Source organism: Acartia tonsa, chromosome 13 (assembly GCF_053477335.1).
Source record: "Acartia tonsa isolate MP-2025a chromosome 13, ASM5347733v1, whole genome shotgun sequence".
NCBI lineage: Eukaryota > Metazoa > Arthropoda > Copepoda > Calanoida > Acartiidae > Acartia > Acartia tonsa.
Genome location: NC_137272.1, coordinates 15,106,377 through 15,133,674, shown reverse-complemented (window position 1 = coordinate 15,133,674; position 27,298 = coordinate 15,106,377). Strand labels below are relative to the sequence as shown.

Sequence of the window (27,298 nt, the reverse complement as noted above, 5' to 3'; positions counted from 1 at the left end):
GAAGCGCAACAATGGTATGTTTACAATATTTTATAGCATAAAAAAAACTGTAAGCCGTCACATTCAAACCTATAATATAGTATTTTGTTTGTATGTAGCTATAGATCTCGGAAGCTGCAGGTCCAAATTGATTGTATTTTACAGGAAAGCTTTAATGTTATTTATTATCTTTAGGCTATGTTAACCCCCCCCCCCCCCTATCACTTTCCTCTAAAGGCTAAGGGCGAAGCAACTAGTAGAATATAAATTAGTAAATAAATACTGCATGTGATGAATTAAGCACCATAGTTATGGAATGGTTGCGCTTTAAAAAGGTGAAATCAATTAGGATTCTTAAAAATTTCCATATAGATGACAGAATTTGTTTTAGAGAGAGAGGGCAATTGGCTGTTTATTACAATAGTCCCCAAAGTTTAATGATAATGTTTCTTATTAGTTGGCCTAACAACTTTGGGGACTTTGATTTGTTGATTCATTGTTAAAACGTTTCAACCTCTAATTTAAATTTAATTTTGTGTGTCATCATTTGGGATGTACATCAATTTAACGGCCATTGTCTTATCCCTTTAGATCCCTGGAATTTTTGATGTTGCGCTAGTTGTGGACAAAATTGTTAAAAGTGAAGCTTTACTATTAGGGTCGGTCCGTCCGTCCGTAACGGATAGCTTTTTTCGTTAATTTATGCATGTTAGAATTGTCCTATCGATTTCAAACTTTGCATGGTGATTCCTTTAGTAGTTAGGTACGATTTAGAAAGTTTAGCAACTCTATTTTCATTACCAGAATGTCCGTACGTCCCTTTTAAACATGTTATTATTTTTTTTACTTTTTTAATAACGAATATTTGTGTTATCTAATTATCCGATTGATCTGATTTTTGGTATATTCATTCCTAGGACAACAAAGCATAATGTTATAAGCGAAGCAACTCTATAATCAAGTACTAAAATGTAAGTATGTCCATAAACATTATCCTGTATAAAGCAGTTTTTCAACAAATTTACTTACAATTTTACTTCAACTCTTATACATCTATATTCTGATTATTCAGTCTTGACACTATACAAGTGTTAATGTCCGTTTGTCCTACCGTTTCAGTGCTTCGCTTTTATGGATGTTGTCATCCTTGTTAATGAATGTTCCTACGCACACGGAACTGTTACTAAGCAGGGATATTAAGGGATAAGACAATGGACGATAAATTAATGTACATTTTCAATTATGATCAACAAAGATAACCTTTTCAGTAGATTGAAGTTATTGATGGATTAATTTTTAACATTGCTAGTTTGTATATACCAACCAATACAAATACGCCAACGTGTCATTAAACTTTGGGTACCAGTATAATTTACAGTCAAATGTCCCCTCCCTCCCTGATTGCTAAGGAACTAATTGTATGGGACAAACATTAAGAAATTCAAATATTCAATATTTAAAACATTAATGCTAGTGCCGCCAAAAAAGTTTATCAGGAAAATTTTTCGAAGGAATTATAAAATCAACGAAGAAAATCTAATTATATAACAGACGGGAAAAAATATTACAAGAGAAGCTGCGTTTTATTGATTAAAGTATTACTTTAAAAATCTGAATTTACTCTTATTAAATCCTTTTTTTTTAAATAACTAATTTTTGAAATCCTTTTACCTTGATGATAATGACATTTAAAATAAAGATTATTATTCTAAAGGTATAACATATATCAGACACAAAAAATATAAATAGTTCTATAAGTTTAATTAATATCCTTATTTTCATATTAAACAAGGGCTGCTATTCAGCAATTTTAAATTGTCGAAAATAAAATATTTTATTGGTGTAGAGTTGGCGTAAAACTTGTTTTTTTTGGTGTCACTGAAGGGAATTTGGTAAGAAGGAGGAGAATTAAGAGAAGAGGGTTGGAGGGAAATTTTCACTTAGAATTGTTTGTCAGAATATTATTCCCTAGCGCCTGATATTAAAGAGGTTTGATGTCTGTCTGTGCATTTTAAAGTCATTAACTGAAACTTTAAATAAGTCATACACAGGTTTTTAACTATTTTTAAAGAAGATAGGCCAACCCTTCTTAATAATTACCCCACCCTCCTTCCACAAAAAAGGATCTGTTAGTTATTTTAAAATGAAAGATAAAACACTTTATAATTGATAAGTAGTGCCTTAATTTTCAAGCCTTTTAGTATAACTTCTGTATTTTAAGTTTTTACTAATTAAAATTTCCTTCATGACACCCGTAAGTCTAAGCTGGTACATAGATATGTATTCTAAGATTTTATTTGATCATGTAATATTTAGCTATAATACAAAGTATCGGTGTGTCTGTCCGTTTGTCTGTCTGTCTGACCGACTTTCTTTCTGTCTATCTGTCCATATGTCTGTTCGTCTGTCTGTACGCCTGCCTGAAGCTTAAGATCTAGGACACCTCTTAGGGAATATATATACTGGTCCTGCGGTGGTTTTAAGCTATTTTGTTTGGGTATGTGACACATACACCTTAAAAAATAAACATGTAGTGCACCTGTTCTTTAACATTTGGTTCATTCTTAATTCTTCTTGGAACAATGGCACTAGAGGCTAGAGGCGAAGCCACTTGTGTGTCATATAGTATGTAACCTATTTCCTGCTTTCTCAATACTTAACTTACTTTTTTACGTAAATTATTTCTTTGTAATAACTTTCTCTGTTTTCAAGTCTCGGTTTTAAAATTATAAGTGTTCATGTAATATGTATAACCAAGTATTTATTTTTTAAAACGTATCAAAAGTACCAATTTATTTCTGTGTTTCGGTAATTATTACAAGCGGCTCCGCCTCTAGCATCTTTATTTAAAGGGTAGAGAAGAGCAGAAAAATAGCCTGAAACTATATAAAAACAACATAGCCTAAAACCACCCCTGGACATATGTGAAGCTTCACTAAAACGGAGAACTCATTTAGTTCAGAAGTTGAAATCTTAAGCTACAAAAAAACCTTTATATAATGAGATGGTTGGTAATGAAAAAGAAATTTCACTTTTGTTTAAAAATAAATAAAACCTATTTCTGTGAGTTGGGGGGGGGGGGGGGGGAGGGTGGGTGGGTGGATAAAAGGCCTATATTGAGCCTCTCTAATAATCAAAGCCCCTATAAAACTACCAAATCTATTATTTGAATTATATCTCCTTTTTTAACTAATTTACAGAAACGGCTGTAAAAAAATTATAAAAAAAATCAAAATTTGATTCGTTAACATTTTGAATCCTTCAATACAAATATTTAATTTTGAGTTTTCCACAATTTTAGAAATTTAACTATTCTATAATTAGTATCGTCCAAATGTTTAGAATTTCTAATAATCAGATAATATTGGACTATAAAATATTTGATTTTGATGTATACAATTGAATATTCTAAAGTTTTTAATCGTATCATAATAGTGGTAAAGGCCTATAACTCTATTTTGATAATGAAATAATAACAATATTGAGATATTATAGCACTTTGTGTGTTTATCTGTTTTTGTTTTTGTTTATTTTACATGTATTTGAATTAGTCGTTCAAATTAGGAGAAAAAAAATATTTTTTAAATGCTATTTTTGTAGCACAGCTGTAATCTATTTTTTAGATTTGTCTGTTCGTCTGTTATTAAATCTTGATAATATATATTTTCCAATTTAGTTGTTAAAATTCATTACATTACCATTAAAGAATGTAGGGGGGGGGGGGGGGGTCAAATATATAGAAGAACCATGTCGGTTCAGAGGTTAGCGATATTCCTCCTTTTATGTAAGAGTTTAAAATAGAATGATTTCTGTACGTCAAGATGATCTTGGTATTTGCTTAATCAATGGGTGGACTCTACTAATAGTTTTACCTGAAGTAAATTAAGAGAAGTTCTATAATATACACAATGGCATAGACTCGAAATAAAGTATTACCAAACTTTACCAATAAACTGTAAAGAGATATGATAAATATACAACCAAAATAACAAGTTAATGTTGAAATTCAAATCCTTCTCGTTCCTTCTTGAATATAAAATGAATTTGAAAATTTTGAAGATATATTTTAATTTCCTTATCAGGATGATGTTTTTATATGTCGTCTTTATGACAGGTTATTATATTATGAATATATTTCTTAAATTATGTATATAAAAAAATATTGTACGATAATATCAAATTAAATTAAAAATAATTTATTTTTATGTTTTTTTTAGTTCCAAAATCATCCCTGCATTAAAGAAAGAAAATTGTGTGTTTTGTTTTACAAAGCAGACTAAATATATTATGATAATATACAACGTCTCTTTGTGAGTTCATATTTATTATATTGATTTTTATAAATGAATTAATGAAAAAATATTTGTTTGAAATTTGACTAAATATCAATCGTATAATTTACTTAACCCTTTTATTAAACAACCTTTGTTTTTAGGTCCTTTTTATTTAAATATTTCAAACAGCTGCCTTTTTTTATCTTTAAAATTTATTAGCGGAACCATAAAGTATTTTGAATTTGGGCTGTGGTAAAAAATCTTGATAGTGGACATAAAAATGAACATGAAGCTCTCTAAATTTTTTTTAGGATTATTTTTTCGGGGGGGGATATTCACCCCCCAATTAAAAAAAACTGTTTGGGGGGGTAAATTTTATATGGGGGGGGGGAATAATCACCCCTTTACCCCCTCCCCTTGGACGTCCTTGTAGTTGTTACAAAATGGGTGAAATTGCACTACAGTTCTGATCCCACTTTGTAAAAATTTCAAGTTAGTTTGAAACAGCATTTTGACACTCCGAGTATCATTTTACCCACAAACCTGTCGCATAACTCTTTTTTTTTAATTTGAATCCCAAAATAAAGCTTGAACGTCTTTGATTTTTTTATCCTTATATAAAAGTATCATGATAACTATTTATCTATTTGTCTCAAAGAATCTCGCTAACTGCTAGACAGATATGGTTTTTCTTTACATTAAAGCTTTTTATATGTCCTGGCAATGTTTATAACTATTTTGGGAAGGGTGCCTCCACCATATAAAAATTGCTCCTGAACAAAAAATAACCCTCTAAAAATTTTGAAAAACAATCATCTTAAGTATAGTTAGGACTCTCCACCCCCCCCCCCTCCCCTCCCTATCCCCAAGTGCCCCTAGAGACTTTAAGGGTACGTAGCCGATAGTCCTTATATGGAAATAATGAGATGTATGTATATCTGTCTGTAACAAAGGAACTCGCTATCCACTGAACAGATATAGTCCTTGGTTTTTTTTTGTAAAACTTAAATTTAAAACTGGAAAGGATCAAATTCTAGTGCCCCTAATGAGCGCTGGGGGCGTAGCCGCTTGTTTTAAGTATGTCAAGCATCATTTTAAAATTAAAAAGAAAATAAATGTTTCAGATAATAACAACCCAACAAATTATGTCTATAGCAATTTGATCAGCTGATTGGTTTGAATACTAGATGTTTTTTTTAAATAGCGCAGCTACTCTAAATCTAGGGGATAAATCTAATTTTGCTTAAAATTTACTTTCAGGTGTTCTAAACATTGTAAATTGAAGATTTTATTTTGATAATTAATATTTTACAACAATATCTGCTATAAACTGTGAGTAAGTTTGATAAAATTACGTTTTTTTCCAAGCTTTTTGGAAAATACTTCATTATTTTTATAATTCTGACAAAATAGAATTTCTGTTTAAGTAAATAACATAGCCACAAAAAGTGGTTATTGAAATATTTTATTACCATTCTTGATAATTAAATAGTCGTTAACTATGTTAATTTTGCATTTTTAAAAAAGACAAGTAAAATATCCTACTTTAATGCTACTTTTATGAAGTTATCTTAAACCTTTTCCAAAAGTTTATTTTATAAAACTATTTTATTTTCCATTGATTTTATTGATTATATAGGTTCAAAATATTAAAAGTATCTTTTAAAGGCCATAGATTAATTTTGATTAATTCCGATTTTTAATTTTTTAAATTTTTTTCAAATCTGAAAGAATATGCATGTCTTTTCAAAGAATAGATAAAATAAAAAACGAAATTAAACATATTCAGGCTATCAAAAAGCAAAAAATATTCTTTTTTACCATTAAATCGCAAATATTTAAAATCATTAGATTTTAAGCTTATTTTGCATGGAAACACATTTTTTCAGTTATTTCTTCTCAACAATGGATCTTAAATGATTATTACTGAAAACTTTTATGAAAATGTTATTAACAAAAACTTCAAATAAAGGAAATAATTGCCATTTGCGAAAATGTGTGCAAAAAGTTGCCAATATCTCGTTAGAAGGGATTTAATAGATTTTAATTCTTACTGCTTACGACTCAGTGGACTATAAACTATTAGAAAAGTATCACTTTAAGGTGAAATTTTGAGGGTCAACTTTTTTTCTTTTAAAATTCGCAGTGTATATTAGCTTAATTTAAAAATAAAGATATTTATTGTAGACGGAAGATGCAAAGTCTTTTAGATAGTTGATTAAACAATTGTAAAATGTTTGATCGAATTGCCTGGGTACATTTAATCAAAAGGTCTTGTTTTTAACGTCTTTAATATGACGTTTTAAAAGGATGAATTCTTACTTTATCTTGACAAACATTTTAAGAGTATCTATGAATCAAAATTCCCGAATACCTTATAAAGGTTAAGAGCAGCAACAGAGATAAATATTCAGAACCTTTGAACAAAAGGTGCTAAAATTCCGTAAAGGTGTGAGCTTTAAGGCTTAAAAACAGTAGTAGAACGATAATATTCACTAAATATATGTGTATTCCTTATTGAAAAGAACTATAGAATTAAAAAAAATAATATAAATTTTATCGTTCTACTACTGTTTTTATGCCATAAAATTCGCACTTTTACGGAATTATAACACAAGCTACCTCCCCCTTTAACATAAATTACAAGAACAGACAGACATAGTACGTTGTTTTTTTTTATAAAGTAGTCTGACATCCAACCTCTTTTATTACACGACCCTTATGTCGAAATCCTAATTGTTCATAGTATGAAGTTTTTAGGCAAAGGCATTCCCTCCTTATTGTATAAGGGAAATTTTAAAGTCTTTAGTTATGACGCGGTTAACATTTTTCTCAAAGTATGTGCATGTCCGTGATTGAAGTATATTTATTGAATGAACATATAAACATTTCTTTAATATATGCAAACACCGATTTTTTTGGAGCGAAGCTGCTCTTCTATCTATTGTTTTAGTAAATATGTCTGTCTGTCAGTTGTAAATAACAATTATATAAACTTGCGCTCCCATAGGTAATCAGTTAGGGGGTCTATCTAATATATGGCTTATTTTCCCTAATCGTAGCGCGACGTCATAAAAATGCTTCTAAAATGGAAGGATGAGACGAGAAGTGGAAAAGGAAACCCCTGGATTAAGAAGTATTTTTATGACGGCACACTTTATGACACTTTCTGGCACTTCCCACCAATCAGATGTTTGGAATTACGTATCCTTGCTTTAAATAGTCTACCTATCTTTTAAAAAACTTACATTTTTCTAAACAATTTGATTAAAAGTATGAAATTTAGCAAACGTTTTAGAATATTTGAATAAAATAAGGATGACAACATCCATTAAAGCGATGAACTAAAATAAGATTCTGTTTAAGGCCATACTTATAGAGTTGCTACAATTTAAAATCGTACCTAACGGTTACAGATACTGTTATTACACACCAAATTATACAGTTGCTACGAATATAAATGATCTAAAATATAACAGTAAAAAAGTACTAAACATTGTATTTTAACAATTAAAAACTTTTAAAACTAGAAATTCTTTTGTTGGAGAAAAAAGTTTACCCATATTTTGTTAAACTGTTATATAATATTTTCTTTTTAACTGTTTATATGTAAATATATTTAAAAACAAGGATGACAACATCCATAAAAGCGAAGCTCTGAAAGGGTAGGACAAACGGACATTAACACTTGTACAATGTCAGAACTGAATAATCAGAAGCGACTGTATAAGAGTCAAAGCAAAATTCTAAGTAAATTTGTTGAAAAACTGCTTGATACAGGATAATGATTATGGACATACTTACATTTTAAGGACTTGATTATAGAGTTGCTTCGCTTATAATGTTGTACTTTGTTGTCCCAGGAATCAGTATACCAAAAATCAGATCAATCGGATAATTAGGTCACATACAAATTTGTTGTTAAAATGTAAAAAAAATCAACATGTTTAAAATGAACGTACGGACATTCTAGTAATGATTATAGAGTTGCTACTCTTTCTAACTCGTACCTAACTGTTACAGGAATCACCATGCAAAATTTGAAATCGATAGGACAATTCTAACATGCCTAAATTAACGGAAAAAGCTATTTAAAAAAGTAAAAAAATCAACATGTTTAAACTGGACACACGGACATTTTGGTAGTGATTATAGAGTTGCTACGCTTTCTAAATCGTACCTAACTACTAAAGGAATCACCATGCAAAATTTGAAATCGATAGGGCAATTCTAACATGTCTAAATTAACGAAAAAAGCTATCCGTTACGGATGGACGGACGGACGTACGGACGTACGGACGGACCAACCCTAATTATAGAAAAGCTTCGCTTTTAATAAAGCATAAATAAAGTATATAAGTGATGGGTTTCATGAATTTTAATTTTCTATAAATTTATTTTTGATTTATGAACATAAAAAATTCTTATTTTAATTTTTTCTTAAATTGAAGGGGGGTGGGTGCTGAGAAGTCAAGACTAGATATAAGGTAAAGCACAGAATATTGGCAATTTATCTAAAAAGTTTTTAGAACCTAAACCAATTATCTTAACTATTGTTAACAAATAAATTTTACCTTTTTTTGTAGAGAATCTACTCGATAAGTTCCGGTTTATGTGATAATTTTCTTATATTAAGGAAAATTTCAGGCTTTTAACATTTACTGATTGAATTTTGGTTAGGTTAGGCTATAGATGGGCTAAAAAGGGTTATAGCTTTTTACAAGAACTTGATTGGTTAAAATATGGCTACTCATCTGAATTATAATTTTTACTTAAAAATAATTTGATTTAACAGGAAATCGTTCTTTTTTTCTTCAAAATAAGATTAAAAATTTTTCTTATTCTAATTATTCATTCAAAATTTACTTAATTTTTCTCTGGTATTGAGGTTTATCTTTCATCTATTGACATTGCACTGTTTCCATGGTAAAAACGCTTATATAAACTTATTTTATCTAAATTTAATTTCACAGTATCCTACACACTAAAGTAGCCTGATTTTATTAAGAATGTTTGTCTGTATGTAAAAAAAGATCTCCGGAACCGAAACAACATGATTTTCAAAAAGGCGAAGTTGTTATGCTTGTCGTGCTTTAGAGTTTGTTTAAATTAAACTTTGGGGACCAATGTACAATTTATAATCCAATGTTCCCATTCCCCGCTTTATTCATCATAATTTTTTACAGCTTGACCTAAACAAAGCGTTTGATGCATATTTCTGTTGATTATAGATTTTACATGACTTTTCTAAATATTTATAAAACAAGCTCATAATGTTGTATGCTGTGATACATTGTATAATTCTAGCGGCTAAGCCCCTAGGCCTCTAGGAACATTTAAGGGAAGTCTACTCTTCACTTTTAACCCATTAAATCGATTTTCTATGAGTCATGATATGAACATTTATTCTTTATTCTGATTTTTGTAATATTTTTCAGACTAAAATGTACCTAAGGAAGCACGAAAGAAAGGACTAAACAAGGTAAATTCAAGATAGATAGATAAAAAGATATATTTGTATTTATAAATATATAGTTAGATAGACAAAATATATAAGAAGAAAGAATGATAGATTGATAGCTTGGAAAGTATTTTTAACATGGATGACAACATCTGTAAGTACCAAATGATCTGACTTTAAAACACTACAAATTACATGATGCTGGTTGTCACAAAAACCTAATTGATCCTATAAAATATAGCAGTAAAGTTTTCTTGTCTGAAGCTACCGTTTTTAAAAATAATGCTCCAAATTGATTGGACTTTTCAAGGAAGCTTTGTAAAAATCTTAGCGTGGTTTAAGGCTATTTTGCTGACCACCGCTGCACTCTCCTAGATTCTAGTGAAATCTTTATACCAGCAGGGAAAAACTTTATTACTCTCTAAAATTTTATGTCCCCTAGATCATTGCAGACAGAACGACGGACTAATTGATTCATAGAATAAACGCCCATATTCAACGAAATTATTGTTAATTTCTGATAACATACGATTAAATCTCATTTTCTACCAGAACTGTCAATTAATTGAATTCAAGAGCAGCTTAGTTACTTCAAATATATTGGGTTTTGCTACAATAAAAATGTATAGATCCTTAAGCTTTTTTCTGCAAATTTTATAACCATTAGAAGACCATTCATACAAAAAAAAATACACGGATAAGCGGTATAAGGATATTAGGCTTATAATAAATGTCGTCGTTTGTAGTCTGAGGTGTGTCGGGTTCGAGCCTGGACCTTATCTTATTAAGTTGAGTTGAGCCCAATCGCTACGATTTTAAGAAAAAGAAAAAAATCTTTTTCTAGTGCCTATTATTCTACACTGGAGGAAGTATCTAACCCCCCCTACCACCAAAGCCATTTTAGAAAAAAACTACATAAGACGAATAGTGAGCTTTTTTGAAAAGTAAAATCGTTAAAAATAACTTTTATACCAAGATACATATATATCGTTGAGAATAAACATGTAGTTGATAATAAAACGAAAGTTTTAGATAAATAAGATAATTCAATCAGTTTCACTTTTTTTCTGCGATCCCACACACTTTCATATTCGTGGCGAAGAAAAAATACTGTTCTGAAAATAGAAATTGCTGAACTCGTTTCCAAATCTCAAACTAATCATGGTTGGAGCAAGGGAGACAAACATTACAATAAACAAATCTTATATATAAAAGTAACAGGATGTCTGTCTGTGCGTACCGAAAGATATCGCTAACCGCTGAATTGAATGGTTCTACTTTTAAAAAGCCTTTAGAAAAATTACCCCCCCCCCAAAAAAAAACATTTTAAAATCTTTTTCTTTTCAAAACTGAAGGGTCCTCTAGCGTAGCCTCTATTATTTCCTAAAGTAGTAAGGTTGTATTTGTCTGATGGTTATGAGTTCAATAAATTTGGTTCTCCTCTTTAGGAAAGCTATACATACTACATAGGCCCCATTATGGGTCTTATTCCATCTTTTTAAAGTTCAAGCCTTTAGATGGTTTAAGGCTATATTGGATTTAAATTTAATATTTTTTCAGCTGTTTTTAAGTCCTCTCTTACATAACCATTTGGATATGGAGTATTTGATGCTAGGGGTGCAACCACTATTAGTGCAAAGTGGTAAATTGAATTGGATTTAACTATTTAATAAAGGTTATTGGTTAGTGTTAGTTATGAAAATGTAATAATTTCACACCAGGACAGACAAAAATTTAAATATCATCTACATCTCATCTAATAATGGCCACAAGATAAGGACAATCCTTATATGATGTCCCTCTGACTGTATGTGTGATTGTACCGAAAGACTTTGATAACCGCTGGACCGATATGGTTCTCATTTAAAGTGAAAATCCAGGAACTATTTTAATGCAGGAACATAAAGGGATAAATTGATGTACTTCCCCTATGATGATAAACAAAATTACCCCTTCTGTAGATGAAAATTAGTGGTTGAAACTATTGAACTTAACTTAATAAACCAACCAATCAAAATTCACTAAAGTCTCCAAAGTTGTTTAATCAACGAATAGGAACGTTATTATAAAACTTAGGGAACTAGTGTAATAAACAGATTCTCTCTGATATTTTTATACGAATAAATGTCTCCCTACTAAACTCGAATGACTAATGACAGCCCACTTCACTCTCTATAACATACTTCAGTTAGGGCAACACTACAATTTTTTGTATCACAGACCGAAGAATTCATCACTCTGTCGGCCTGCCTGTCTAAATGTAATTAAATTTTTATATTGTAATTTTAAGTTTTTTTTATAACTTTAAATCAAATAATAATTACAAAAGTAATGTTTTTTTTTATAAGATAAAAATTGTCTCCTCGTCATAGAATACTAATATCGTTATTATTTCCTTCATTGTACTTCTTCAATATAAGGGTGAGTTTTCATTTCTCAGGCGATTCTATTTATTCTTATAGCCTTTTCGGGTATAGTCCCTTTGGTAACAACGCCTCTTAAGGGGCGTTTCGTCGTATTTTCACAGTAGATTTTCTCATATCATAATCTAACCTAACCTAAAATAACAACAAAAGCTACAATGAAAATACGACGAAACGCCCCTCAAAAGGCGTTGTCACGAAAGGAACAATACCCGCTTTTTCTTTTAATCTTTATAAGGCGTTGGTCTCCAAAATTTTTAGATATATTTTTATTCAACTTAATTTGAAGTTAATATGAATTCGTTAAATAGTTTAATTTTTTTGGTTATACCTGTAGTTTCATTCTGTCTGTATGTCTATCTGACGTCTCCTAGATTTTAAATAATTCTATTGTCACACAAATAAAAAGAATCTACTTTACTTGCTCTAAAAAAAATGTACAATCTTTCTTTGACAAAAAATAATAAGGTCCAATTCTATTTGTTTATGGTATGCCTTCACCTCTGCATATTGCACAGACTAAATTTTACATGTGAAATTTTACTGAAAATTATAATGGTACCCAAAGTTTTATTACCTTGTGACCTTTTTCATTGGCTTAAAAACTTTGAGAACTTTTATTAAATTTAATTGATTGGTTCCAAACTAGTAGTGTCCAAACTTTTTAACCAATACTTTAAATCTATAAAAATATTATTATTATTTTTCATCGCAGAGAATTGAATATCACTTTATCGTCTAATGTCTTATCCCTGAAGATCCATGCATGACTGGGGTGTTTATTGACAATAATAAATCGAAACAATTTGTGCTGTTGTATTTATTTGCGGAGGAGATGGAGCTTCTTCTTTATTTGCATATATACTTTTTTTTGTATGCTGAAACAAAAAATAAGGAAATTATTAATAGATTCATTAGTTTTAGCGTATCTACTCTACAATAGAGCTATATTTTCCCTTCGAAATATGAGTTGAATTACAATATATAAAGGTTTGACTTAGGTCGCTATTTATTTGGTAAAATCATTTTTACTTATAAGTATTGGGGGTGCGGTTTTGGATGTAGAGCGGTGTTAACACCCTCTTAAGATTGAGATTGGGAAAGGTGTCACACCCCCTGGTGAATCACTGTATTGTATTATTAGAGTAAAACACTAGAGGGAGAAAGGGTTAAATAACTGTATCTTCCTATCGCAACCACCTTGTGCAACCTTTCTATTGGGTCATTGAAAATCAATTAACACAGCCAAGTAGCAGAAAATAATTTAGAAGCAGACGAAGAAGGTCGTTGAAAAAGGAAGGGAGGTAGTTGTCTGTATACACATCTATGCTATAGATCTGTCTTTGTAATATCATATAGCATATATGTTGTTCTTGTTTTTTTTACTATTTGCATAATTTTTATATTGGTCAGCATAACTAATAATAAATATCCTATATTTATTATAAAATGATTATTCTTTTTATAATATACAGTAATCGTTTTTCCAGTATGGCTTCGAAACCAATTAATATCCGCTTGATTAGAACCGATTCTAAGCCATACTGCAAAAGAATATGTCGTACAGTATTACAGACAATTTTCTACGATTAATAAAATAAACAAAAAAAACATACAATAATACAACATTTTTTGAGCCTTTGTTGTGTAAGGATTACCTAAAAAAGAAAACTTTATCGGTTCAGTAGTTATTAAGATCTTAAGCTTCCGACAAAAAAACCTTACTACTTTATATAATAGGATAACGAGGGGGGTTTCAGTGCTCGATAAGTAATTTGAGGGAAAGTGTACTTTTTTATCACCCCAAACACTAATCAATTTTGCTCTCTTGTGTAAAAGTACTTTAGGACAAAAATAAAACGCAGTAAAAAATCTGAATTTTCATCCTTCTTATATATTAAATTTTATTATAACCTACATTTTGAAAATTGGACTAAAACCATCGCAATGATTTTGTTCAGAAAAAAATACTAATAACATCCGAATGCTTCCTAAATCGACGAAGCGCTGGAAAGTGTCAAGTGTGACGTCATAAAAATACGTCTATAAAGGATGGATGTGAGGAGAATGGGAAAGGAAACTCCTAAAAAAAAGATGGATTTATTATGACGTTACACATGACACTTTCCAGCGCTTTAATTCGATTATATGGACAACAAAAATAACCTCACTACTTTATATTAAAGCATTGTATATCCATCCATCTATTACACAGGGAACTTTGATTTAGATATTTTTTAGGTTATGGATGTTTTCATTCTTGTTTGATATACAAACTAATATTTTATATATATCTATATACTTTAAAAACTTTGCTCGTCTTTTTAGGTTTGTAGGTTTGTATCTATTTGCTTTTTTATTTGAGAAGCTACTCTATAATTGTCAATATCAGTCTGAAAATTCTCCATGATAATCATTTCTATAATTTGCTTGGCCCGTTCGTCTGTCGGTTATGCTTTTTTGACCACTAAACAAGTAAAGATCTGCACTATAACTCACTAATATTTAAATCCATAATTGTTTGTGCTACATATAGATGTTGTCATCCTTGTTAAATAGATAGACAATATATATTTGTGTATTATAGATAGACAATATATATTTGTGTATAATCTCTCTCTTTATTTAAAATCCACTTTGATTTATTTTTAACATCTATCTACTTATTTATATCTCTTATTCTATCTATTTACCTCTTTCCCTATCTATCTATCTATCCTGAAAAAAGTGCTAGCTAGCACTTTCTATAAAATTTTGACTGCTGAGACTTTAAAAAAATGTTAAACTGATGATTAGGCGAAAAGCAAAAAATCTTATTTCAATCTTTTTTTTTCTCCCTCTCTATGTCGCTCTATCTTTCTCTCTGTTTCTTCCCTTCTCTAACACTACCTCTTTCCTTTCTCTCTATCTCTTCTTTCTTTCTTCTCTCTCTGTCTCTTTTTCTTACTCTCTCTATCTCTTTTTCTCCATGTCTTTCTCTAACTATCTCCCCCTCTCTGTTTCTTTCCTTCTCTCTCTCTCTAACTCTCTCTCTCTATCTCTCTCTCTATCTTTCTCTGTCTCTCTCTTTCTGTCTCTCTGTCTCTCTCTTTCTGTCTCTCTCTCTCTCTCCCTCTCTCTCTCTCTCTCTCTCTCTCCCTCCCTTTGTCTCTCTATTTCTTATTCTCTATTTCTTTCTCTCACTATCTCCCCCTCTTTGTTTCTTTCCTTCTCTCTGTTTCTTTCCTTCTCTCTCACTCTCTCTCTCTCTGTCTTCTGTCTGTCTCTCTCTCTTTCTTTCTCTCTAACTACCTTTAATTTTTCCTTCTTTCTATCACTTAATCTCTTCTTTTATATCTCTTTCAAATTCTCTCTTTCTCTCTCTCTCTATCTCTCTCTCTGTCTCTCTCTCTCTATCTATCTCTTATTCTCTCTTTCTTTCTCTCTTACTTTCTCTTTCTCATTCTCTCTCTTTCTTTCTCTCTTACTTTCTCTTTCTCATTCTCTCTCTCTTTCTTTCTCTCTATCTACCTTTAATTTTTCCCTCTTTCTATTACTCAATCTCTCTCTTTATATCTCTTTCAAATTCTTTCTCTCTCTCTCTCTCTCCCTCTCTCACACACATTTATCTTTCTTTCTCTCTTTCTCTCTATATGTATATTTATCTCTCTTTTTCTATCTCCTTACATTCTCTCTCTCTCTGTCCCTCTAACTACCTTTAATTTTTCTCTAATTATTTATATTTAACTCTCTTTTTTTATTACATTACTTTCTTTTTTTCTTTTTTTTCCTATTTAGGCTTTATCTCTTTCTCTCTCTCTCTATCTCTTTACCGTAATTTTTTCTCTCCTTCTCTTCTTCTCTCTATTTCACACACATTCTCTATATTTATTTCTCTTTTTTTCAATTCTCTACTTTTTTTATTCGTCTTTTTATTTTCTTATCAAGGATTTCAGATCATTGGCAGAAATCGAAGTAGAGGTCGTCGTCGTATTTTCAAAGTAGCTTTTGCTAGATTATTTAAGGTTAGGTTAGATAAATGTTAATTATTGCCCCGCAGGGCTAGGAAATAGGCCCTGCAACGGCTAGAAACAAGAGAAAAGCTACTGTGAATAGAAAATACGACGAAATCCGCTACTTGGGTTTCTTTCCATGATCCAGGGTTTAATATTCTAGTTATCTTTCCATAACTATAGGATGTAAATCCCAATGTAAGCTTTATATATTTTGTATGACTATATTTTAATTTTTGTCAGTTCATCGAATTATCAAATGCATATTAAAAAGTCGATGTATCAAAATGTTAAAAATCCTCAAAGTATACATAAAAACATGAAATAAAATCACGTAAATTTCACAGCTCAAATATTGCGATTGATAAGGTTTTGTGACGTTAGACATGTGATAGAACTTTTCTTATGACTCGAATTATTAATTTTCAAAGGAATCTTAGCATTATATAACCGCTTTCATGTATTTACAGCTGCAGCCACGGCTGCATCTGAGTTAGACTGCTGAGCCTTGACTATAACAATTGTTTATTTCATATTTTAAGATTATACTTATATCATCTAAGCGTCATAAGAGTTTAGGTGTTTTTTTAAGTCGAGCATTATTTTGAAAACATAGGGTTTGAAAGGTTTTGTTCTGGCCAGGCACGTTTAGGGAAAGCACCAGTTTTTAAACTTTCTGTAATCTTATACTTGATGACAAAGATTTGTGAAGCCATTTTGTTACAGAGTGGCTCTAAAACAAAAATATTATTATTTTCATTGGAATTGAATAGAGACTGTAAAGGTATTTGACATGTAGAATAGCTGACAGACAGACTGTGTACAGTTAAAGAGTGGCTCTAAAACAAAAATATTATTTATAATACGTTTTTTTTTTACAGTTAGGGAGTGGCTCAAAAAAAGTAAGATTCCTTTTCAGGAATGAATACAAATAGAGACATGACTGTTTTTAGACGTTTAGAATAGCTGACAGAAAGACAGACAAACAGACTTGACATGTAGATTGGCTGACAGTAAGACAGACCGACTGTGTATAGTTTGAGAGAAAGATGGTCTAAACTCAAATTTTTTTCAGGATTGAATACAACTAGAGACAAAACAGATATAAGATGAGTGTAAGAAAAAGGTTCTCCTCTTTCAGAGAGGGTAGCTTTAAGGTAAATAAAGTTTTGTAAATCAATCCCTGATTTTGCAAATGGAGGGATAAAAATCCTTTCATTTTCTTTATATTGTATTTTTTCATCTTTATTAGTGAAAAATGGCTTAACTTTTTTTCTTGCTAAATCTTGTTTTTATTCTGCTTTTTGGCGTTTTTAATTCTTTGGAAGATGAAAGGAAGGAACGTAGATTCATCATAATTCTTTAACTCCCTGAAAAATATTTCAGTTTACAACAATAAATTTTTATAAATTTTAAGAAACAACCTAATAAATATCTGTATTTATTTTAATGTTTTTTCACAATATCCTTTATCTATCAATCTATTTATCTATATATCCACCTTTCTATCCATCTATCTATCCATCTATATAACAATCTATCTATCCATCTATATATCAATCTACCTGTCCATCTATCTATTCATCTATCTATCCATCTATCTATCCATCTATCTATCCATCTATCTATCCATCTATCTATCTATCTATCTATCCATCTATCTGTACATCTATCTATCCATTTATCTATCCATCTATATATCCATCTATCTATCCATCTATCTATCCATCTATCTGTCCATCTATTTATCCATCTATCTATCCATCTATCTATCCATCTATATATCCATCTATCTATCCATCTATCTATCCATCTATCTATCCATCTATCTGTCCATCTATCTGTCCATCTATCTATCCATCTATCTATCAATCTATCTATCCATCTATATATCCATCTATCTATCCATCTATCTATCCATCTATCTGTCAATCTATCTATCCATCTATCTATCCATCTATCTATCCATCTATCTATCCATCTATATAACAATCTATCTATCCATCTAATTAGCCAAATATCAAACTAACCATCTAGCTATCTATTCATCCATCAACTATTATCACATTATTTTGTTTTATATCTTCTTATTAAAAATTTATCTATCCCAGGATTTAGCGTCCCATTTCCAGAAATCTCGACCTAACTCTCATACAAGATGGAAGTGCTCAGAGGGATTTTCAGGTCTGTGCACTTTTAGTCAATTTACATAATATACAAGGATAAAAACATCAGACAACGTAAAACGCTTTACAAATTAGACAACAGAAAAAACAATTAGAAAAAATTATAATAAAATCTAAACTAATTATTTATAATGAGCATTTAAAAATGATTACAGAGCTGCTTTGCCCTCTGCCTAATACCTACATCTTTTAGGAGTCTTAACATAGGTTTGAAATCAAATTCTAAATAAAAAAAAATCTTTATTAATAATTCTTATAAGATAAGAAGGGCTTATTCCAAACCTTCCACGCCCCCTAAATAAAAAAGCAAATATGTACTTGTAGCATGGCATTATTGGGAGGCAAATTTGGGGCAAGATTGAATTGTCTTTCTTTTCCCTAGGGTATGTCTTGCCATCGATTTTATTTATTTATCCTTATTTATATCTATCTTCATACATATCAGTTTATCTATCCATCTATCTATCCATTCATCTGAATATCAATCTATCTAACCTTGAAAATGCGAACAAATCTTTCCTGGCCAATTAAAAGATTGACAGGTGTGTGTGTGTCTATATGTATGCGTGTGTGTGTGTGTGTGTGCATCGCAGGGATAAAGGAAAGGTTATAATAGTTGTTTCTCGCATTGTATTATAAACAGCTTTCCGAAGATGTAAAATATACAATTATAAGATTAAAGCCAGTTTTTTGCCCTGAGATGCCAAAGGCATGGGCTAAAAAACTTATTTGGCACCAACGATCGTGTAATGTTTTCCAAAAAATCTTCCTTGGGTTACTAACAACAACTTCTCTCCTTATCCCTTTGTTCAACTAGTCACTGTGAAAGCTGTTACATTCATGATTCAGAAAGCTCTTTACTCTAGAGGTGATGACACTTACAGATTTTTGACTTCTCTAGTTTCCTTGACATATAAACTGTCTTCATAGCTGGAACAATGTTTGAGTTTAAAGGCCGTCTTTTTTTTGCACGTTTAGGGTCTTTAGACAAAGGTTATGCAATCAAAGGGTTTGATGTCTGAAGGATGTTTGACTTTATAATGATTAACTCAGTTAGCAAGGCTTTATTCAGAGATACACAATGGTTAGATCTTGTGGTGTATCCCTTCCTCTATAGGTTATTCAAAGCTGAGTTCTTCTTTAACAATATGTACACTTCATGAACAAAAACCATCACCAGAGTTACTCTCTTAAAGAACTATGTTAAGCTTTTTTCTGATTTTCATGATACTGACTGCCCTTTGCTGCAGGCTTGCATTTACAATCAAATACATCTATTTAAATTCATAACCAGATATACCTACCTGTATTTCACTACTTTCATGATCCATACTGCCCTTTGTTGCTTGCTAGAAACTCGATCAAATATACCGATCCATTTATCTAGTTTTCATGATCCTAACTGCCCTTTGCTGCTGGCTAGCATACACAACCAAATGCATCAAAAGATCAGAGAGAAAGGAATGTGTAGATTGTCTAAACACCAGAACAAGTCTCTCCTTTATAACTAAAATTACAAAATAAGATATTTCAATATATAATTATTGAGGTAAGAGATCTAAGGCAAAATAAGATTAATATTAAAAAGTTTAAAAATATTATAAATAAAATAAATAACTATCTTAAGTATTCTCTTGTAATAGTAAATCAAACAATTTGTCATTGTAAACCACAGGCCAAAAGTCAATTAAAGATAATGAATTCTCTTCCACTAAATCAGAATATTCAGATTTAACTTAAATATAAAGTACATTACATTTATTAAATTCTATCCTATCTTAACATGTATTTTGACTATTATGTTCCAAAATAGTTTCCATGTTTTCAAATCCTTTTACCTATGTAAAAAAGAAGATAAAACAGAACACAAATTATACAGGGATCAGAAAAGACAGGCAAGCCTTTGTATTAAGGTGTGAAACTTATCATTTTATCAATATTGTCAGTGTGTTACAAAAATTTGTTAGTTGGCTTTGAGTCAATTTTCAATTGATACCAATTAAGTGTTTTATTTTCTTTTTGGAGATGAGTTGGTAAAAAAAAATAACAGAAAATCATCTTCTTATTTGTAATATCAAAAACCAACCAAAGACTTAAATTTCAAAATAAAATAGTCTAAAACCAATCTTGGACATAAGTAAAACTTCCCTAAATTAGAGAACTAAATTGATTCAGTAGTCAATGAAATCTTAAGCTTTAGACAAATAAAACCTTACTACTTTATATATAAGGAAGGCTATACCTAAATGTTTCACCTTGGTGGGATAGAATGAGAATAGGGAGATAAATTAATAAATGCACTTTTATTCTCTTCCAAAAGTAAGGAATAAAATGATAAGTAAAGAGGTCTAAAATAATGTTTGATTCAAATTATAAAAAAATTAAAATATGCATATTAGGCTTTTTAGATTTGAAAATGATATATCATAAGATTTAAATAAAACTTTTATACTCTTATTTTCTAATTTAGTCTCATTTTTCCTTCTTAGTTTATATATTAGCAATTATATCCTTTTTTTTGGCCAATTTACCTTTTTCTCTCATGTAAAACAATAAAAGGAATTGAGAAAATGTAGTGTTGAATTTTGAAACATCTTTTTTTCTAATTAATGTTATGTAATTTATATCATATATATTTTTGAAGAAAAAAAATTTTAATTTTAATTAATTTTTCATTCCATCTATTGTTTTTTTTTGTCTACCACCTGTTAATAGTTCTTTAAAGACCAATAAAAAGCTCTCTGAAAAATTTCAGACAAATAAGTGAAGCATGTACAAGAATTTAAAGTCTCTATATAAAGATTAAGAAATTTGAGTCTAAATTATGGGCTTGTAATCAATTTGGTAGTTTAGTGTTTTTATTATTATTACCTTTTGTGTTTTTCCAATAAAACATTAGGAAGATTGATTTAAATAAGAAGAATGTCTGTACCCCAAAAGGATCATGTAATAAAATTACCGGCGCTTCATATTTTACAATTCAAACCTACATAATCCTACAAATATAAAAATAATATTTAAAAAAGAATATTCAATTGCTTCCCTCCCTTCAGTTCACAGCTATTTAGAAGAATTCAAGGTAGTGTTAATATTGAAATTGGACCAATATGAAAGCTAGACCAATTCTTGCAAAGAAGTTGTATCAACTTTTTTTTTATAGCTAGCCGGTCCTTTTAGTAAGTAGTAGATGTAAAATTTTTCATAGAATTCAGATATGCAATCGGTTTTTTTGTAGACCTCTTATTTTTTAAGTAATTTAAGTTTAAAAAAAAAAAAATTAAGTCGATTTTAAGGTACTAAAATGCAACAAAAAAAAGAAAGAAAATGGCCATTATGAACAAAAATAGTAAGATCTTTAATTTGACACCTTACTTTTTCAATTCTGTCAGGTAATTATTGAAAAAATCGATTTTTTTAAACCCACGAGAATAAAAACTTTGAACTCAATTTTATCATTTCACAAGTAAAAAAATATGTGTTCATATATACCTTTAGAATCAGAAAAATATTACGAATCCATTGTAAGCAAAATTGAAAAAAAAAGTTTACAATATAGTATATAAACTACAATAAAAGGAATTATATGAAAATATCATATTATATTGTACAGGCAACGTCTTAACTTTTGAATTGGGTATAAAAATGGGAAGGGGGTATAGAGGGGGTAAAGAGGGGGTAAAAAAGGGAAGACGATAGTGTTGCCAGAACAAAAAATACAATTGGCCATTTTTATATTTTTTTATTTTTTTACTTTTTTTCAATTTTGCTTACAATGGATTCGTAATATTTTTCTGATTCTAAAGGTATATATGAACCCATGTTTTTTATGTCTGTTTGAGAAAATATTTAGGTCTAAAGTTTTTATTAAACCGAGGTTAAAAAAATAGATTTTTTCAATAATTACTCAACAGAATTTTAAAAGTAAGGTGTCAAATTAAAGATCTTACTATTTTTGTTCTTACTGGCCATTTTCTTCTTTTATTTTGTTGCGTTTTAGTACCTTAAAACCTACTTAATTATTTTTTAAAAAAACTTAAATTACTTAAAAAATAAGAGGTCTACGAAAAAACCGATTGCATATCTGAATTCTATGAAAAATTTTACATCTACTACTTACTAAAAGAACCGGCTAGCCATAAAAAAAAAGTTGATACACCTTCTTTATAACAAATATCTATTTAGTTGAAAATTTGGTTTCATTACATGAAAGTACCTATCTAAAGTTTACTAATAATATATTGGTACATTACAGACTTTGATTTCTCTTATCTCCAGAGATTTAGGGATTCCTGATTAATAACCTGAAACTCTCAGGGCAACATTATCTTGGAGTATCCTTTAAAATTAATATTTTGACATTTACAGATAACAAACTGGTTAACAACATAAGAAATATTGAATTGAAGGTTGTTTATTTTGCATATTAAGTGGCAAAGATATTTCCTTTTCTATTACCCTATAAATTTTAGATATAACATTAAAGCAGTAGGTAACATTTTAGTTGAGTTGTTAACTATGTGTAGGTAATATAAAAAAAGTCTATTCCCAATGGGCCAAATACTCATTTTATTGCATATGAATCATAAAAAAGTTCTTTCTATATGTTGAAGTGTTCTTAATGCTTATTTTATGTTAGGTTAGGTTAAGAAAGGTTTAAAATGGCTTCGCAGATTCAGCATCCTATATAGATAAAACTATCACAATAATAGTCTCCGTGAAAGGGATTAATACAATAGTAAAAGGGGGTTGATATCTTCCATTCATAGCTTTGAGTGAAAACGCCAAATTCAATCAAACACTTAAACGAAATATTTTTGTGTGTAAATATCAAAAATATTTTTATTGTGTATTTAACTATTCCTTTATCCCTGCTTATCTTTATAGTTTCAATTATAGAGACCTCGTAAATGGTAAAGGTCACAAATTGGGAAAAATATAATGCAATAAAGATAGTATTACAGGAAGGACAACAATTTAAATAATAAAGAGTAAAATAATTGATAGAAGAAAAAAAAATCAGCCATGTGACGTCATAAAAATGAGGGATTATAGGGGTTTTCTTTCCCACTTCTACTCTCATCCCTCATTGTTATGACGTCACATGGCTCATTTTTTAAGACACTTTGTAAAGCTTCTCATGGAATCTTAAGCTTTATAGAACACACTTTAAAAACATAAAAACAGCCATTTCAGGGATCTTATGAAACAAATTTGTTGTTCAGGAAAAATCTGGTCGCTCCAGTATGACAATGGAGAAGAGGTTGCTCTTCTTTATACAGAGAAGGATACGGTCAGGTATAATTATTTCTATATACTGGCGGCTACGCCCCTAGAGGCATTTAGGACACTTTAGGTCGAAGAGGGGGATGGGGCAGAACTCGACCAATCCATTTTTTAATTCTAAAAAGAAAAAGTAACAAAAAATTGGTTAGTAGGGGTTATTTCTTTTAGGGGGGCGTTGACCACCCTTTTTAAAAAATGTTAATTATATTTTTTTTTGGGGTGGGGGGGGGTAATTTTTAATGGGTAATTTTTCTTAAGAGGGTAGTGGTACCCTCCCCAAAAATAGTTAAAAACCTTCACAGGATCTATTAGATGCAATATTTTAAAAGAGAAAAGAACCATATTGGTTCAGCAGTTAGCAATATCCCAGGTACAAACAGACAGACATCATGTTACTTTTACACAATTAATGTATTTTAAGATCATTCTTATTGTTTTGAAAACAAATATTTCTTGATTTTTAGATTTAAAGACTTTGCCAGTGAGGTTCGAGGCAATATGGACGTGGATAGGCTACTGGACGAAGCTGCGGTCATTCTGGATATGACAGGTAGATAGATAGTTAGATAGTAGATAGATAGATTACATGGACGTGGATAGGCTACTGGATGAGGCTGCGGTCATTCTGGATATGACAGGTAGTAAGATAGTTAGATAGTAGATAGATAGATTACATGGACGTGGATAGGCTACTGGATGAGGCTGCGGTCATTATGGATATGACAGGTAGATAAATAAATAGTAAGATAGATAGTAGATAGATAGTTGATAAATTAATAGATAGATAAAGATATAGTAGTTAGATGGATAGTAGGTAGATAGATAGATATATAGTAGTTAGATTGATAGAATGATAGTTGATAGATAGATAGATAGGTAGATAATATTGATGTGGATAGGCTACTGGACGAGGCTACTGTCATTCTGGATATGACAGGTAGATAGAAAGATAGATAGTTATATGGGATGGTTAGATAGTAAATAGATAGATGGATATAAAGATGGATAGATAGATGGACAGATATATAGATAATCAGTGGGTAGATAGTAGATAGATGAATAGATATTGGATGGATTGGTAGGTAGATATATGGTTAGATAAATGGATATTATGTTCGTGGACAGGCTTTTTGATGAAGCTACATTGATAGATAGTTATTTAAATGGATTAGATAGATAGGCATTTACTACTATTTATGGATGAATGCGAGAAAAGTTAACTCAAAACACACAATACAAAATGTAACTGAAAATGAGTTCAAAAGGATAATTACATTAATTAGAATTTAAAGGAGATGAAATTTTAATTTTTTCAGCGAAGCTACCCAAAACATCTATCGGTATGTCTTGTCTATCACTTAATTAATTTGTACTTTGTAGTATGCTGGGAAGTAATGTTAACTAAATAGGCCTTAAACTTAATTAGTACCCAGGTCGTCCTTTGTATACGTGAATCCATTTTTTAGTATACATTTTTGTTTACAATAGTATACATGGCCTTACTCTAAAATTGTATCAATTTTGTTATACTATAGTATAGAAAATTTGTTGGTTCTACGAAAGTATATCATCGTTATGCAATAATTCTTACGAGAGTACGAGAAATTTTGTTAGTACTAGAGACATATATTATATACGAAAGCCATTTTTCGGCCGTGATCCAGTGGGTTAGAAAATTAGTACGAGGCGGTAAAAATTAATACGAATAAAAATTAGTACAAAGCACAAAAAATGTGTACGACAAATTTAAAAGAAAAAATTTAGGACCCCTTGCAAATTTCGTACGACATTTAAAAAATTGATACGAAGGGATGCAAAAGTAAGCCCAAATTGTTTACATTTCTATCCAAAAGTACTACCAATTTTGTAATTTTTATGTGATGCCATCCAGACAGTTTGAACAGAATTATATTTCCTCAAATAATATTATTGAGTTAAGGTATACATTTCCATGTGTTTAACTCTGTTTTAGCATAATAAGAGTACTTGGAATATTCTCATCCTTTGCTTCATAATTTGAAGTAGGGTGAAAAATTTTATTTTCAACTCTATCATGACTTGACTTAACTCTTGACTAGATTTGAAGGACTTACCTCTATAGTTTAAATTTTGTAACTATTGAAATCAAAATATTTCAAAATATTGAAAAAAAACAATTAAAAGGGAAACAAATTTAAATAAGATTTACTTCTTGCATTTTTAAACAACCATATATTTCAAAAAAAAACCCAAAAAATAAAGTTTTTCTAAAAAGTAAGAGACATTTAGCGGCAAAAATTTTAACTATATAAAGTAGAAAATTGTTACAATCCATTTAAAATGTGCATTGCAAAGTGAATAAAAGCCAGCTCGCCACAATTTTATACACAGGAAGGGAGGGGACTTTGGGCTGTTTTTTACACTAGTCCCCAAAGTCTTAGTATTGTTTGTTTGCTTAACAACTTTGGGTACTTTTATTGAATTTTCATTGGATGGTTCACAACTTGAATATCATTTATTTGATAGTTTGTTCTTCCAGTAGGAGGGGAGGGGTGGGGTAAAGTGGGTTCTTTGTTTGTTCTTTTAGCCAGCTACAAGTTTCACTTCATTAAAGTACATGATAATCTGGTGTAAAATCCATTTAATAATAACCCATTATATAATACTAGCAGTTACGCCCCTAGAATCTTGTGGCTCTGTATTTAAAGGGGAGAGAAAAAAAGCCTAAAACCCAGGGATCGGAAGCCGCGCGTAAGCCGCGTGTAAGCCTCAGTGAAATCGTCATTTTATCACTATAAATTTAGCTGGATGTATAAAACTGTCTCTTTAGTAGACAATCCTTCTTTCAAAAATTTCTTTTTCTGCTCACAAGCAGGTTTAAAACTGAGGCTTATGCGCGGCTAAGGCGCGGCTTCCGAACCCTGCTAAAACCTTCCCAAAACTTAAAATAGAATAGCATAAAACCAATCTACGACTGAAAATAAAATAGCCTAAAACCATCACAAGACAAATATTAGGCTTACCTGAAATAGAAAGCCTGATCAGTAGTTATTGAGATCTTAAGTTTCAGAACATAAAGCCTTACTGCTTTACATAATATAATTCTTTTTTTATATTTCTCTATGTATATCTTTTTAAAAGAGAAGCTTTTCTATATTTAGCGTCAGTCCGTACGTAACAGATAGCTTTTTTATGTTAATTTAGGCAAGTTATAAAAGTCCTATTGATTTTAAACTTTTCAAAATGATACCTGCGGAGGTACGATTTAGAAAGCGTAGCAACTCTATAATCGTTACCAGAATGTCCGTATGTCCATTTTAAACATTGTGATTTTTAACTTTTTTAACAACAAATATTTATGTTATATAATCATCGGATAGATATAATTTTTGGAGTACTGATTCCTATTACAATAAGGTACCAAGATTTCAAGCAAAGCAATTCTGTAATCAAGTCCTAAAAATGCCAGTATGTCCTTAAACAGAATTCTGTATTTTAATAAGTTTTACAACAAATATACATATATTTTTTTCAAAACTTTTATATTTCTATTTTGTAAATAAAGTTCTGACACTCTATAAGGGTTAATGTTCGTCTGTCCTACCGTTTCAGAGCTTAGCTTTTATGGCTGATGTCATCCTTGTTATTATTCACTTGCAGCAGGGGCGTCCAAGCTTTTTTATTTGGGGGGGGGGTAAAATTTTGAAAATACAAATTTTGG

At 30.3% G+C, this 27,298-nt stretch overlaps 3 protein-coding genes across 4 annotated transcripts in view; 1 reads left to right on the top strand and 2 right to left on the bottom strand.

Annotated features, from left to right (window-relative positions):
- Window positions 1-27,298, bottom strand: part of Snx3 (sorting nexin 3) — a 167,633-nt gene that overhangs the window by 99,123 nt on the left and 41,212 nt on the right. The window lies entirely within an intron of this gene.
- Window positions 1-27,298, bottom strand: part of LOC145304633 (uncharacterized) — a 177,741-nt gene that overhangs the window by 109,235 nt on the left and 41,208 nt on the right. The window lies entirely within an intron of this gene.
- LOC145304632 (solute carrier family 4 member 11-like) overlaps window positions 9,690-27,298 on the top strand; it is a 76,668-nt gene continuing 59,059 nt past the window's right edge. Inside the window, exons 1-5 of one of the 2 annotated variants that reach the window (XM_080146561.1) lie at window positions 9,690-9,735; window positions 17,205-17,286; window positions 18,241-18,313; window positions 23,538-23,610; window positions 24,063-24,148. In XM_080146561.1, the coding sequence (XP_080002687.1) occupies window positions 17,239-17,286; window positions 18,241-18,313; window positions 23,538-23,610; window positions 24,063-24,148 (280 nt within the window). In that variant the 5' untranslated portion in view covers window positions 9,690-9,735; window positions 17,205-17,238. Of the gene's footprint in view, window positions 9,736-17,204; window positions 17,287-18,240; window positions 18,314-23,537; window positions 23,611-24,062; window positions 24,149-24,522; window positions 24,536-27,298 lie in introns of those variants that run through there. The other variant, XM_080146562.1, reaches the window with a different exon arrangement.